The sequence below is a fragment of the Podarcis filfolensis genome (genome assembly GCF_964270895.1).
Source record: "Podarcis filfolensis genome assembly, chromosome: 7".
NCBI classification, from domain to species: domain Eukaryota; kingdom Metazoa; phylum Chordata; class Lepidosauria; order Squamata; family Lacertidae; genus Podarcis; species Podarcis filfolensis.
The window spans coordinates 21572634-21589368 of NC_139603.1; the positions used below are offsets into that span (position 1 = coordinate 21572634).

General features: G+C 44.0%; 1 protein-coding gene and 1 long non-coding RNA gene across 2 annotated transcripts in view; one reads left to right on the forward strand and one right to left on the reverse strand.

Annotated features, from left to right (window-relative positions):
- Window positions 1–419: 419 nt before the first annotated feature.
- The window catches only part of CDH9 (cadherin 9), a 133464-nt gene continuing 117148 nt past the window's right edge, over window positions 420–16735 (reverse strand). Inside the window, exons 9-12 of the mRNA XM_083623836.1 lie at window positions 15823–15944; window positions 7841–7958; window positions 7493–7744; window positions 420–1559 (exon numbers count right to left, since the gene is read on the reverse strand). Of these exons, the coding sequence (XP_083479962.1) occupies window positions 1069–1559; window positions 7493–7744; window positions 7841–7958; window positions 15823–15944 (983 nt within the window). The 3' untranslated portion in view covers window positions 420–1068. The remainder of the gene's footprint in view (window positions 1560–7492; window positions 7745–7840; window positions 7959–15822; window positions 15945–16735) is intronic.
- Window positions 5553–8017, forward strand: LOC310767184. The gene is made up of 2 exons (XR_014550675.1): window positions 5553–6511; window positions 7459–8017. It is a non-coding gene; the product is annotated as an uncharacterized lncRNA (long non-coding RNA).

Below are 16735 nucleotides of genomic sequence, written 5' to 3' on the forward strand. Positions count from 1 at the left end.
GGTGTTTCCTGCTTGGCAGGGGGTTGGACTCGATGGCCCTTGTGGTCTCTTCCAACTCTATGATTCTATGATTCTATACATCTAATTCATACCTCTGAAAATCAAAGCAACCTGCCTCCCACAAATGTTTACAACACACTGGCCTAGTTTGGTGCCCTTTGGATATTTTGGAATTGGTTGATTAACTCCCAACATTCCTGACCATTTGTCATGCCGGCTAGGGCTGTGGGAGTCATAGTCCAATACGTGTGAAAAGCACCAGGTTGGGTTGGGAAAGGCTAAAATATGCATTTCCTATCACTGACTCAAGCGTCCCACATGCTGAGCAAATGAAACCAGCCGTCTATTTATCAATACTAATTTATTTAATAAAAATACAAAAATATAAATATACATATATAAAAATATCATGAATCGACACACAGACATTCTTTTACTCAATAAATATGGCAGTAATATTCATTCTTATTTTTAAGGTGTAATCAGATTATAAGATGGGTACATATTGTCCCAGACAGTCGTAGGAAAAGTGAAGCAAAGTGTTCCTTTAGAAAAAAAGTTATACTTTCCAACTTGTTTATTAAAGGCACAAAAAGCCTTTTTAGGTATCTTTTCATAAGTGCTGAGTATCTTCTTTCCAACATCTTAGGCAGAGAGGGTGAAATATAGCTTTGTCTTAAAATAGCAATTATAAAATCTAACCAGTTTCATTCACGTAGACTTGTTAAGCAAACCCTTACGAAGACAAACACCTATTTTTGTATTTTTCCAAGTAAGAGAATGTAGGCCACTTTTATCTAGATACAGAGGCATTAATCCCATCAACACTGACCAAGTCACAAAATGCTATTATTAGGCCATGATCCAAGGTTGCCCGGTCTCCAGTGTAAGCACACATGCCCCTTCCTTCTATGTAGAACTGCTCCCATTCTCTACAACCTTGAGGAATGCTCTGCAGATATTTATTGGGGCTGGACACACAGAGCCATTGTCATTGAGAAGGATGGGGCAAATCTGGCTCACCACATGGAACCTTTCATCTGCGCTTGGAATCCTTGAATCGGGGTGTCAGTCTTGGTCACTCTCATCTCCGCCATACATATCTGCCAACTTTTTAAACCGAGGTCCCCAGTCACTGAGATAATCGTAATCTTGGTTGCCACCATCTGTAGTGAGTGATTCCAAAGAGCTAAGCGAATTTGCTATAGAATCGTTCCCTTCATACGCATATGTTGCTAAAGAATCGTAAGGAGGTGCCGTTGGATCCAAATCATTTTCCTTTAGCCTTCGATGGATAAAATCTTGGACATCAATGTTCTCCCACAGTGGCACAGTTCTCCTTATCTGGAAGATAGTTTCTGGCATCACATCTCTCCTCATTTTGCTTTCTTCTCTGGCTTCGGGATTTCTTAGCGTGCCAATGTCAAAGGCTTGAGTATCTTCTTCGCCACCTCCTTCATCATTATAGGTCACAATATTGTCTCGGACATCATCCTTTGAAATGATCAAGGGCTCTTTCTTCCTCTGCCGCTTCATTGCGGCAAACAGCACGACTAAAACTGGAAGCAAACAAAGACAAGTAAGGAACAGACAAACGGCTTTGAGATATTTATTAAAAATAAAAAGTGGTATAGAATTTTAAATAAACAAATAAATAAATAAATATCAGGCTAGATAAGCAGCTGGATACTGAAAAGCAAATTAAAAGGGCATCACCTAGACAAAGCAGTTCAAAAGCCTCATTGATCACAATAGGTGTGCGCTTGACTCTCCCATTAAAATTAATGGGACCTAGGACTTCAATCATATACAGTCGTACCTCGGCTCCTGAACGCCTTGGGAGTCGAACGTTCTGGCTCCCAAACAATCGAAAACCAGAAGTGAGTGTTTCGGTTTTCGAACGCTTTTTTGGGGGGAAGCCAATCACCTGGCTTGGCTTCCACTATTGTTTCTGGCGCGTCTGCGCAATCAGAAACCAACTGGAAGCCGTGCCTTGGTTTCCTAACATTTCAGAAGTTGGACGGATTCTGTTTGACTTCCAAGTCATGCTTATCAAGAGTAAAGCTCACTGAATTCAATCAGACGTATGAGTATGCAACCATAGGATTTATCTGTTGAAGTCCTGAAGTGAGTCCTGACAGTCTCACTAGATATTGATGTGCAATTGGTGTCAATTTGTGTGCACAGACTCCCTCCGTGGGACAATAACACTGAAAAAAGTCCCCCTTCCCCCTGAAGGAGCCATATAGGTGCACATCTACATATGCACAGTGCCCTCTTTAGGCTAATATTGTTTGTGCTGCAGCTTAGTATCAGAGCAACTGCTTTTTATGCAGAAGATTCCAGCTTGAATCCCCAGCAGAGTTGGGAGGGCTGGGGGACACTTTTGTCTGAAATCCTGGAGAGTCATTGCCCGTCAGCATAGAAAGGGGTGGAGAAATGTGTTAGTCCGAGCTAAGTTTGAGAGGTGGGAGGAGACAGTTGACCTTTTTGCCTTCTACAGAATCCCCCTTCAAATTGCCATCTTGCGCAGTGCTTTGAAAGGGTCTTATGATGATCTGACAATCAGCAGATTGTAGGTCTTTGGAAAATTCCAATTGCTATTTGAACTGAGCCAGTTTGTTTTTTTTACCTGCACCACACTTAACATCCTCTATTTCCCTCTATACATAAAAATGTAAGGCTGTCATCATGCTGTAGTTTGCCAGTTGGTGGCCACACCAACTCTAGCATGTTGGAACTGATTAGTGGAGGAGAGTTGGCTGCACAGCGAGGTTTCATGGAAGCAGAGCGCACTTTGGCAAACTGCTCTGTGAAGCTCCTCCCACCCGTTGTTAAATTCAGCTGCATCAAGGTTCAATGGAGGGGGAAGGCACTTCACAGAATGGTTTGCAGAGTGGTCTGTGAGGTGCTTCTCTCCCTCTATTAAACATTGATACAGCGAGGCTTAATGGAGGAAGGAGATGATTCAGAAAACCATTTTCCAGAGTGCTTGCCCCTCCTTTAAAAGGGTTTGTGGCAAGCTGTGTGGGGATAGGTGAGGGGGTGGGTAATGTGTAAAGGGTTTAGTCAGGTGTAAATGGAACAGGGTATGGCGAGCACTGTCAGTTTGCATTTCTTGGTACAGAAAGTACAGTGGTACCTCTGGATGCGAACGGGATCCGTTCCGGAGCCCTGTTCACATCCAGAAGCGAACACAACCCGCGTCCGTGCATGCGAGGGTCGCGATTTGCCGCTTCCGTGCATGCGTGTGACGTCATTTTGACCGTCTGTGCATGCACGAGCGGTGAAACCCAGCAGTAATACGCTCCGTTACTTCTGGGTAGCCGCAGCACGCAACCTGAAAATACTTATCCCGAAGCTATCCCGAGGTATGACTGTATTGGTCTGACGTTTCTTTCCTATTCTACTTAGTTCAAGAGTGTTCTGGAAGGTTTCTTTCAATGAGAAAGACACAGGCAGAAGGTTTCTGATGTTTGGGTTATTCCTTCTGGGAAGCTGAGTACAGCTGGTTTAAACTGGTTCTGTTATCCTTTCCGTCAAGGTCATGCTGACTATAATAGTCAGGCCAGGAGGAGCCTGGGTTTCACACTTTCTCTTTCTATCTCTTTGTTCTGGTGTGGTGTTCTGTTCTGTATGCTGTAGTGTTAAGGTTTAGTCTTATTATAAGTTATTGTCAAGTTTAAGATAATTCTGCTGCAACTGGATTTCTTATGGACTGTGCCAATCCTGGACTCGTGACCATTATGCCCATTTGCCTTCAGCGGCAAGTGGAACGAGCAGGGAGAGCAGCCCCATTTTAGGTCAGGTAGGCATGGCTTGGTCAAAATGGCCTTGTGGGCCAAGTGGGGAGGCCTCAAGGGGCTAATTAGCCTCATGGATGTGAAATTTCTGGTCCTCAGTGTAGACAGTACTGAACTAGACAGACCAATGGTCTGACTCAATATCAGGCAGCTTCCTATGCACCTATGAGCATCATCAGGTGGGGTGGGGTGGCACCTATGCTGGCATTTAGGAGGGAAAGCTAGCTGGTCTGCTCTCAGAACCCTCTGCATGCATTTGGTGCCCATCGGTACCAAATGACTCAACCAAGGTTATATTGTAGTGAGGATGTTGCTGAAGCAAGTCGACTAATAAATGTGCATGGTCTATTCTACTCATGCTGTTTTCGCAAACAAGTTTTAGAGAACCTTGGCACTTCCCTTTTGCCTTCACTACAAAGAATACTCTCCCTGGCTCTTCAGTCTATTCAGTTATCCCCTTTTAGCACTCTTCTTTGTTGTTGTTATGGGCAACACATCAAGTTTCATACTTCAACAGTTAAAAGCATGATCCTTAGAGGAGGTGCACTCTTATTAGAGAAGTGGCTTCTTCTGCATTTGTATTTGGGACTTTTTATGAACTTGTAAAAGCTCATCATAAATTTAATTGCTGCATTAAACAGCAGGAAACGACGCAGCATGCCAGGGTGCTTTTAGTTCATCTTCAGCTGCACTTACATTCCTTTGGTGATGGGTTGCTTTCTGCCCTTCGAAACAAACTATAACGTTATAATTATTGGGTGGTAGTCAGTGAACGTTTACTGAAGGGGAGATCCATTGAAACCAATGAACACGACTAAGTTAGTGCCACAGTTGTGCTAGTGCCAAGGCCCACTAACACAACAAGGCATTGCTTCCTCTCCTTTCCCACCATGCCTGCCCCTAAACTGATTCTGGGAAGTTGGGAAAAGCCCCAGAACAGTGCAGAGGGCTGGGGAGGAGAAGCATGGGTAAGCAAGAGTTTCTTGGTGTCTGAAAGTTGTGGTGGCACCAGACATGCTTCCCTGATGAGATCATTCCTGGATGTTCTGAAGCAGTAAAAAGGTAAAGGTAAAGGGACCCCTGACCATTAGGTCCAGTCGTGACCGGCTCATCTTGCTTTATACTCACCCACAAATAAATATAATGTATGTTTAAAAATGCATATTTTGAAAGAAAATATATTTAGAAAACGGCTCCCTTTTTCGGGGGGGGGGTTGCGCTGCGTTGCAAGTGGCAACCCAAGATCTCCCAGTGACCTGGCTGTGGGCAGAGGGAGGCTGCCCACATCATTAGGTCTCCCAGCTGCCACATCACGCCCCCTGGCTGACCAATTGGGTTAGCCGGGGGGCATGGCCCCGTGGCATTTAAACCACAGTGCGGCTGGGGAGGGCAGCCTCCATTCGTCTCCTCTCTCGGATCTCCCAGCCCACCCACCCTCTTTTCTCGCGTTGCTTGGCTATGGCCTTGCTATGACTAATGTCGGTCATCTGGTTGTTGGGGCCAGGTAGGAGTTTTTCCATTTGGCAAATTGGCACCAGCCGTTTGGTTTTCGCCTACCTAGTAGCAATCGTCACAACTTTGTAAGGCTAGGCATTAGGTAAGCCTTGTCATGGGAGGGGCAGTTGTTGCCTCTGGCCTGGCTCTCCATGTTAAGGGTATCCCATTAAAGGGATTCTGGGGTCCGGTTCCTGCCCGAAGCCTGGGCATGGGCTAGGGCCATGCCACGACCCCATCGGTGACCCTGGGGTGCTCAATTGATGTATATCGTAGGGCTCCCCCTATCGGTGGTTGACCTTATGGGACCCCTGCAGATGGGCAGGATTCAGGATATAGTCTTGCTTCATCCAATTGCCTAAGCCAGACTGCTCACATCTGTAACCAATAACGTTGTGGCCTAATTTATCCCATTAACCCAACATATTCGTGTCTGTGTGCTTATTTCTGAGGGAGCTGTGGGGCCTGGGGCCTCGCCATACAAATGTTTCCCCTCCATCTTCTCTCCCCATGCACCTGCTAAATATATTTTGGAGTTCCCACAAGCCTCCAGAGCAGATCTGAGGAGCCACAAGGGGTTATGGGGAGAAGAGAAGAGGGGAGGTTCCATTGTGCAAATATACATCCTTGTGCTAATGGAACCAGTTCATTGGGTGCCGCCCATTAGGTTTGAAAATATGTATTTAAATATGTATTATATGCACATTTTATTACGGTTTTTCTTTTGAATTCTGCATGTATTCGGAAACTGGATGAAGTAGACTTATGGGTGAAGACATGAGAAAGTGATGTGTACCAGAAATAGACTGATGTGTCAATTCCTAATTTGATACTACAGATCTCAGACACTGCAAGGATCTTCATTTTTCTAGCTTTGTTAATTAACCACTAATTGGGAGAAGGCCACCTGAATTGGACCTTGGATTAATTTGTATGCTGCACAGAACTACATCAAACTAAGATGCCTCTGGCACTTTTTTTCCCCCAACTAGGTGAAACTTTCTTCCTTTTGATCTTAGTGTTGATAAGTCTCACACAAACAAAGATTTGTGGTCTAACTTTGTGACATCACAATGAATGATGGGATGCAGCTCTTCAGGCTGACATATGGCCAAGAGGCAGCATTGTCCACAGTCACTACAAGCAAAGCAGAGACATGGCCGTTTCTCAGAAAGTAAAGATCATTCCTGACATAGGCCATTCCCACTTCATTGGTATGTCAATGTTGGCAGAAATGCTCATACATCATGACTTTCACCCCCTCAGCATGTTAGATAGTATGCAATATTATTCAATATAAGTATCCTTATATCTCAGTTGGTGTTTGAACTATGGGAATCTGGCAGAATTCCCTTGATCTCTTTGCAATGAGCTTTGGGGCTGTTGATCAGAGACATAGGATGGCACACATCCACCTGGTGGGTTATACAGAGGTACTGTTGAACCCATGTATGAACCATTTTCATTTTCCAAAAATGCCAATTTAAAGAATGAGCATGTGAAATGTGTGTTTCGGATGTGTAAGCTATGTTACTTTTCCAAAACAGCCATTTCGAGTCTCAGCAAGTACAACATGTTGTTTTGCATGTTCCCTCACTAGTATCAAACCAGCTGGTTACAGCTGACCTACACAACTGAGCACTGGGACGCAGCTGGCACTGTGGTCTAAACCACCGAGCCTCTTGGGCTTGCCGATCGTAAGGTCAGCAGTACAAATCCTCTCGATGGGGTGAGCTTCCATTTCGCTGTCCCAGCTCCTGTCAACCTAGCAGTTCAAAAGCATGCCAGTGTGAGTAAATATATAGGTACTGCTGTGGAGGGAAGGTAAACAACATTTCCGTGTGCTCTGGCTTTCATCACGCTGTTCTGTTACACCAGAAGCAGTTTAGTCCTACTGGCCACATGACCCAGAAAAGCTGTCTGCAGGCATACGCTAGCTCCCTTGGCCTGAAAGCGTAAATGAGTGCTGAACCCCATAGTCAAATTCGACTGGACTTCACCGTCCAGGGGTCCTTAACCTTACAGAACTGAGCCAACCTATTCCCATATTAAAGCACCTCTTAACTTGATTTGTGTAGGTCTGGAAAAAGGAATGACTAGAAGTTGGCCCCTAGGGCAAATATCCTCTTCCCCTTGTCTGGACATTTTAATCATTTCTCAGATGTAAAGCAAGAGAAGGGGACTGAATCACCTACCCAGGAGAATCACGATGCAGAGCAGAATGGCAACGAGGGCTCCTGTGCTAAGACCTGCTGGAAGGAGCAAAGCTTCAGCATTGCAAGACTGCATGTTCCCTCGGCTGTCACAGGTGCACACCCGAATAGTCAGTGTGCCAGTGCTGCTTTGGATGGGGTAGTCATTGTCAAATATTACCACTGGCAGGACATAGGTGCTCATTTTATTCCGGCTGTATCCATTCCTTCTTGTTATGACGCCTGCTGTGTTATCTGAACCAAAAGACCAAGAGAAATGGAAACTCACATTAGGAATCTTTACGTGCAGGGATGAAAACAGGGCACCTAGAGCTAATAATTAGAGCCTACCTTTGTTGTCCACGATGGAGAAGTTCGGATGGACTGTGTATTCTGGCACCAGCTCAAAAAAAAATTTGTGTCCACGTGGTGGCTCATCCTTGTCCACAGCACTAATGGTTTGTATGAGCTGCCAGGAAACATAGGAACATGTTGTGAGAAAATTAAAACCACCTTTTCACGCTCTAATTCTGAAATACCTGAAATGACTTCAGAAGAACCAGATCAATGGCATTTTACTACTGTTGTGTGGAGTTCATACTGGAGATTGGTTTACGGATAAGGCACAACTCACAAGACCTGTGAAGGAATGTTTCTCGCTGCTTGCCGTCTATTGCCCTAGCACAGTTCTTTTTAAACTGTGTTGCAGAAAACCATGGGGTCTGTTGGAAGTTTATAAGGAGTCGCTCAATAAGAGGATCAGTAAATTTCTTCCTATGTCAAAATGGCATTCCTGATGCTTAGGATCTCTGTCTTTGCACACATGGAAATCCATGCCTTCCACGTTCCACTGCAGTAGGTGCAAAACCACCTCCACCCATGCATTTATTTGTGGCACCCATATGTCAATTCAGGTTGTTCGATTTTGCATCCTCCTCAGAGGAGACAAACAATGGCTTGCTCTTAGCTTCAGCAGGCAGCCCTTGGTGCTCTGTATAATACTCAAAGCCCTGATTGGCAAGCTCAACAGCGACCTTCTGGAATCTCCAGCCACTTCTAATGCCTCACATTGCAATTACAGCTACTCCACATGCACTACCCACTGTCAAGTAGATTTCAAGTCCCTGTTCAAGTCACAGGGATGAAGCAGAATGCTCAGCTGGAGCTGCGAGGGGACGGAAAGGGGGGGGGGGAGTAAGCCCTATGCAATGCTAGCTGAAGGGCGATACTGGCAGACTCAAAAAGACAAGCTAGTCCACTTCATCTTTATCTGAAAAGACAAAAGAGCTGACATGAACTGCTGAGAGCGAGCATGGGGAAGTGGCAGGGGAAATCCTACAAGCCAAACATGCACTGAAATGTCTTGGTGTCTATTTGTCTATGCATACATATGTACATATATGAACGATTTCCCAATATTATGCCATGCTTTAGAGCAGAGGTTCCCAAACTTATTTGGCCTACTGCCCCCTTTCCAAAACAACAACAACAACAACTCAGTGCCCCTGGAAATTTAACTTCTCTAAGCGAAAAAACAAAAAGATGCAGTGACAAATTTGTGTTTTTTTATGTTTCTTTATTTCTACCTACGTCCTAAAACACAGTAAAGTTGCAATACACTTCCTGGGCCTGGCTGAAGCCAAAAATGGTTTACCAAAGCCCAGGAAAACTCCTCGCTGCTAGCACAACTGCTGAATCTGGGGGAGGTGTTGCTGCCATCCTGCAATGGTGTCTGACCTGGCGGTAAGCATCAGTACACAGCATACAACTGTACAAACAGTTGTTCAAAATTCTCTTTTCTTCTTTCTTTATGCTTCCTCTGCCCGCTCATTTTTATTCAATGCCTCCCCAATTGCACCCAAGGCTACTACCGCCCCCTGGATCATTCCAGCACACACACCCTGGGGGGTGGGGGGTGGGCAGTATCGCCCAGTTTGGGAAACACTGCTTTAGAGTGACTAAATGAGAAAACCAGCGAGCGGCTCAGCTTTGCATCAGGAACATGTTCCAGATTGGAACCCCACAGCTGCTTCTCCCAAATAAAATTAGTGTGGTTAAGAATGTCGCGTATTCATTGGCCCCAAGATCCTGAGATGGGAGCAGATTTGATTCTTAATAGCTAGAGCCTACACCCACCACATTACAAGAACCCCTTTAGCAAGCATTCACCCCCATAAATAAATAAATAGTCCTCCTTTCATGTTCCTGCCTATGAAATTGGTCTTTTCAGTGGTGGCTGGTTCCCCTCAAGTCTAGTGGGATGCAATGCAGGTAGCCCAAACAGTTTGTGGAGGCCGAGACAATGACAGTTGGAGCCAAGTAATTCTAGTTTTGCCCCCACCTTCCTCCCTGCTGTTCTACAAGGGCAATACTGAGACGAAGGAGGAGGAAGCAGCTGACAGGCTTTAGGAAGAATGGGGCATAAATACTTACAATAACAATGATCCTACAAGCATAAGAACCATTATCTGTGTGTAGGGGCCCTTACAGTCTTTAAGACTTCATTCAACACATAGACACTCATGCACTAAATGATGTTCAAAAGACAGAGCTTCTTAACTGGTGAAGGACCAACTAAGGGGGAAAATAAGAGTCTCTTTAGTACTGTGTGTATGCTGCAATTCAGTGAAGGAAACCTAAAGAGTGTTTATTGGGTCTAGAATTCAGTTTGCTGAGCATCAGGTTCCATTTAAAAATACAGGAGCAAGTTTCCAGTCTTCATGGCTGTGACGATCTATGTGGAAATGTGCAGGGCAGTAGTTGATGGCTTGATGGGGCTGAGGTGCTCACCTGAACTCCCTCTGTTTCTCTCATTGTTGCATACTGTGATGGAGAGGAATGCCAATCCAGCATACCTGCCAGTGCGTTTTCATTGTGCCAACCTTTCTGCTCCCAGCATACAGCAGTGACGCAAACAGAGGAAGACCAGATGAGTGGCACAGACCTGCCATGCTGTCTGCTGCTCATGGAAGGCAAGGCTTGCTAAAATCTTGGGAATCAGAGGGTTTGCATATTCAGAAAGGTTTCTAGGCGAAGGAGGGGGTGCTTCTGTCCCCTGCATAGCTCCTTGTCACTTCCTCTGCCTGACTAGCAAACCCAGAGCCAATTATGCAAGACAGTAAAATAAAACAAAAAGCAGAAGCAATTATGTGGAATAAAAGATGCAAATTCATTTGATGTGGAAATTGAAGAATTGAGCTTTCCTTGGTGCTGAATTAGGATTACTTTACACATCATTTCACATTAAAAAAATAACAACAGCCAACAGTAACAACAGCATGGACTATAAACAGCTCTGGATATAAATACACAGATCTTCATTTTGGAGTCAGCGGTCACCTGGGTTTAGCTGCAGCAATTGTGTATTCTATGAGTAAGCCGCAGAACAGGTGAAATGGGATGTTAATGCATTTTCACTGACACCTCTTGCCAAGAAATGACCCAAAACTTAGGACGGTGTCCACAAGGCAAGCATGAAAAATTGTTTCTGGGTGAAATTATCTATCTCTCATAAACAGGCTATTTTTAGGCAAGTTAGTGAGTTTAAAAAAACAAAAATTCTCTCATAAATCTTAATAGAAGATCACCAGAAAGTGTCATTCCCTGCTCACTGCATAACTCTATTTTTGTAGATAAGGCTTTCCTGTTGCAATTGAGAGAAAGAAGAAGGGTGAAAAAAAAAACTCCTCTGTGAGTCATCCACCCACATAATGTAGTTGTGGCAGGACCATGAAGAAATATATTGCACTTGGCAGCACACATTTTGAATATGTTTCCACAATCCTCCATGCTTCATAAAACAACCTTATTGTCAAAGCTGATCCTTTATTTGAATTGTTGATTTTGTTTTTTTCCAGAGTTGCTGCTACCTGTTTAATTCCCCCTGCAGCAAAAATGGCAAGTACAACGGGCTAGATGAGGGGGTGGGGGGTCAAATAGCTGTCAGCATTTTCAACCTCTGTGTCATGATCAAGCCCTGCAATTTTTCTTGAAGTATACAGGAAAAGTCTTCTCATATAAGCATCAAAACAGCAAGAGAAAACTTCCCCTTTGTAGAGGCCTGCAAAACAACAAAACTAAGATAAGCAAGTTAATTAAAAAGGGATGTAATTAGATCCCTGCAATTACTGCCTTGAGGAATGCAAGGAGAAAATGTCTAACTAGAAGACAAATTCTAACAATTTATCATAAGGCTCTTAGGCCCCCCAGTGTGGGATGGGTGAATCTGTTGGTTATGGTTTCTCTCAGTTTCTCATGTTCCCAATATTAAATTCATTTCTCCACATTTCCACATCAGTTTGAAATCATCATTTAAAGGTCCTCATGGAAATTCATCTGCATTTTTGTGTGATTTTCTCCCAATACAGACAATAGTAAGCATTTCCACAAAGCATTTTCCCCTAGCATGATATGTTTTGTGTTATTTTCATGAATATGTGCATTTTTTTGTAAACTCTTTATCCTATTTTATGCATTTTTGTACACATGGCTGGGGAACTGCATTGTCAAATTTGGTGACGTGGGGATTTTGAAGGATTCCTGTGTTTCACTGCGCATATAGTTTTGGACAATGCTATTTTTCTGGAAAAAGAGGTGTCAGAACTCACAATTAACACCTCCCTCATTATCTTAGAATGGCAATAGCCATTAGGAATTGAGTTCCGGCAAGTTCCAGCTGAAAAAAAGCTCTGGTTCTGGAAAGTGTGAATTAGGTAAGATCAACTTTAAATGAAAGCTGAACCGCATTCTAACCGCTCCACACAGGGGTGAACGAAGGCGCTGTGACGCCCAGGGTGGGCCATCACTATGTAGGCGCATGTGCAGTGTCACTACGTACAACGCATGCGCAGTACATAGCGACGCTGCACATGCACTGTACATAGCAGTTTGCCGGCGGCGGCGCTCCAGTGCCTTACGGACGGTACCGGGATCTTCTGCTCGTGGCTGCAGCCATGAATGGAGGATCCTCTACATGCAGCTGTAGCGGCGATGGAGGGATCCCACCGCTGTCCGTATGGTGCTCGAGCGGCGCCGGTGGCAAACTGCTATGTATAGCACATGGGCATCGTCATTATGTACAGCACATGCGTGTGATGCCACACATGCGCTGTACATAGAGGTTTGCCGCTGGTGCCGGGATCCTCTGCTTGTGGCTGCATCCACGAACGGAGGATCCTCCACATGTGACTGCAGCGGCACAGCCCCCACGGGCTGCCTTCTTGTCATCCCCCCAGACATGGCACCCGGGACACACCGCCCCCCGCCCCCATTGCGATGCCACTGCCTCCACACACAGTCTGGGACAATGCTTGTACAGATGCCACACAAATGTAAATATTGAGGATCGATTCTGGCTCTTTCACAAAAGTCAGGTTTTTTTCCCTCAGTATAAAAAAAGCAACGTGTGGAGCTGGTACAATATTCTGGAATACTAGCTGATGAATGATGATGTTATTTGTCAGACTCCAACCACCCCCCCCCAAAAAAAAACACCCCAGTAGCCATACCACTATATATGTTGTTTCATGTACAATGGTACCTCGGGTTACATAAGCTTCAGGTTACATATGCTTCAGGTTACAGACTCTGCTAACCCAGAAATTTTACCTTGGGTTAAGAACTTTGCTTCAGGATGAGAACAGAAATTGTGCTCCGGCGGCGTGGCGGCAGCAGGAGGCCCCATTAGCTAAAGTGGTGCTTCAGGTTAAGAACAGTTTCTGATTAAGAACAGACCTCCAGAATGAATTAAGTACTTAACCTGAGGTACCACTGTACCTTTATATATATATATATATATATATATATATATATATATATATAGGGGAGGGGGAATGACTGATTTATCTGTTTTACTTGCGAAGATGTTTTTCTAGTGTGGTGTCTCATTATCTGTGTCTTCAGTATTTAAGAATAAGAAAGTTTGTTTCTCGCTGAAGCAGCGGCAGTGTAAATTTATGCATAACGGAAAAACAAAGCTATACTAGCGAGGTGCATCTATTGTAGTCAACACTTCAAAAAACTTTGTGTGCATCAGGCCTGTACATTTGTTGCACTGTTAAAGGTCTGAGGTTTATGGGGCCAGTGTGTTTGCTGCTTCCTGCCTTCATTGCAATTACATAAACCATAGGGGAAACCACTCAAATCATACCTCCTGCATCCAGCCTTGGACTCCATGTTGTTTTTACACTTCTGTGCATTCCCAGAGCAGCACGAAATAGAAGCAAGGGATATCAGCAACCCTACCTCTCATGTTAAATAAGAATTGAGCTGAAGTCACTTGGAGATGCGATATTCAATATCATTAAACATCTGTCTATTTAATGTCTGATATTCTGTGTTGCCTAACATTGCAATTGAGCAAGTATAACCATGGGCTATTATGAAGCTGTGAAGGCCAATATCCTGCCTTTTAGTTTTTTCAAGATTTGAAGACCATAATCTTTCCACTAATAATTAAGTGAAGATGATGCATTTGGTTAGTACACAATGAATGTCCACAATAAAGGCAAAGCATAGGAATCTTATTTGACTACTGTATCATGAGATGCAAAAAGAAGGATGTGGACTGTTCATACCACACCTTTTACCTTTTTTTTTAACCACACAGTACAGTAACTTGGCAAGCTAAGGTGTTGGATTCGGGGCACCATTGACGCACAGCAAATTGACATTTATTTATGGTGGTGTGCATTTTTGGAACTAAGTTTAAATAGTGATATTGAACATGTGTCTTTATTAGGATGGAGACACTGTCCATGCAATTTTGTTATCCAAGAATTAGGAAAAATGCAAATTTTGAAGGGAGGCTGTTTTTTGGTTTGTGCTTTGTTTCAGAGAGTTAGGCTGGTTCATCTTTAAATGTGAACTGCATCAAAAGCCTCCCCCATGCTTATCGTTAACTTTGGCAGTCTTTACCCTGAAAAATATACACAAAGTATCAAAGTAATTTTAGCCAAAGCATGTAATTCTACCTGTTCACCCTGAGGCAGATATTGATTACCTGCCTGGCATCGGATACACCCCCTGAAACCCCTCATCAAGCCTAGGTCTCTTTCAAGCTGCAATATTTTCCCTTCAGAGGTCTTGGTGTGGATGCATCTTGGGTAGGCAAAATGGACCCAGGCTTGGGTCTTGAATACAGATGTGTGTCATATGCAGTAACACTGAAATATCAAGAAAGTAGAACTCGTTTTTAACAAGAAGTATGACCTTCTTGCTTTTGCTTCTGACAAAAAACCCCACAGCAGTCTGCATTAGTTAGATGATAGTCAAAATCTATACAGTTGTGCCTTGGAAGTCGAACGGAATCTGTTCTGGAAGTCCATTCAACTTCCAAAACATTCAGAATCCAAAGTGTGGCTTCTGATTGGCTGCAGGAAGCTCCTGCAGTCAATCAGAAGCCATGGAAGCCCCATCGGATGTTCAGGTTCCAAAGAACATTCACAAACCGGAACACTCACTTCCGGGTTTGCAGCGTTTGGGAGTCAAAACATCCGAATACCGAGGTGTTTGGAATCCAAAGTACGACTGTATAGTCCTTAGACCAGGGGTTGTCAGCCTGGTCCCTACTGCCCACTAGTGGGCGTTTCAGGATTCTAGGTGGGTGGTAGGGGGTTCTACAGCACAAGCTGAATCCTCCTTCCATCGAGCACTGGTGGGCGGTAAGGAAATTTTACCATCCAGAAAGATGCATTAGTGGGCGGTAGGTAGAAAAAGGTTGACTACCCCTGCTTTAGACACATATCAGTTTAGAGCAGTAGTTCCCAATTGGTGGTCTGCAGACCCCAGGGAGTCCATGGCACCATTCACATTATAATTATTATTTCTTATAATACATAACAAAAACTACCATAGAGATATCAAAAATTTGAAAAGTAGGGGATCCATGGTTTGGCCCTTGAAAAACAGGGTGTCTGCAGTGCTTAGCTAATTGGGAACCACTGGTTTATAGAATGGAACAATTAATTCAGTAACTTTTTGCCCACAGTCTTAAGATGTTGTTATGTCTATTATTATTATTAGTAGTAGTAATAGTAGCAGTAGTAGTAACTATATCCCACTCTTCCTCTCAAAGGAGCACACGTATTCAATTATTATCGTAATTTTACATACTGCCTTTTTATCAAATAGACAGTGTGGCCAGCTATAAAAGAGATGAAATCAAAATGCTTAGACAAACAAAATGTGTGAATTAGGGGGATTCAAAAATATGACCCATTCCACCATCTTTACCAATCAAGCACGGGTCAGACTGCCACTATGGATTAACCGAAGTGCAGAAAGTGTTGAGATTTCATCTACAAGTTTGTTGGTAACAGTAAATATGCATTTACCTGTCCTGCTTTTGCATTTTCACAAACAAAAGTTTCATAGTACTTGGCAAATTCTGGTGCGTGGTCATTTATATCTAAAATCCGGATGAAAATGGGAGCCTGGGTACTTTGCTTGGGGTTGCCTGAAACAGAAACAATAGCCACAATCTTATACCATAATTCCCACTATTTCTGATGTTGCAGTGTGAGTGCTGATCCTTATATAGCAAAAACCACCCACCTTTCCAGAGGGAGGAAACAGCATATCTGGCAGAACCTCAAGGTTTGCAGAAGTACATAATTTATATTTTTAAAATGCCATCCCAAGTTTTCCCAAAATCCTGGAGGGGTGGGTCAAGGAACAAAGGGTGTATGTGTACATTCATATACAGAGCAGGGGAATGGAATCACAGTCTAACAAGGCTGTTACCTTGTTGTTTTTTTATCTTTCATCTTGTTATTTATTAAGGCTGTTACCTGAATCTCAGCTAGAGATGAGGACACAAGCACAGCCCATCCCTACTCTCTCCCCAGCAAGTCCTTGAGCTGCTAGCCCACCAGAGCTTGCCTAACCTGCCCCCTTTACTTTCACTGCACTACTACTACGTTCAAAGCTCTGCCTTCTCAGGGACTGGGTAGTCTCCTGCCTGAGGGCCCAAAGTGTACCTTCACAGATCAGGAGACTTTCCGACTTGGGGAAGCCTCCATTCCCAAGAAAGGAGATAGTCACCAAGGTTTTGTGCATTATAGAAGAGTTTGGATTTGATATCCCACCTTTCACTCCCTTTAAGGAGTCTTAAAGCGGCTAACATTCTCCTTTCCCTTCCTCCCCCACAACCAACACTCTGTGAGGTGAGTGGGGCTGAGAGACTTCAAAGAAGTGTGACTGGCCCAAGATCACCCAGCAGCTGCATGTGGAGGAGCGGAGACGCGA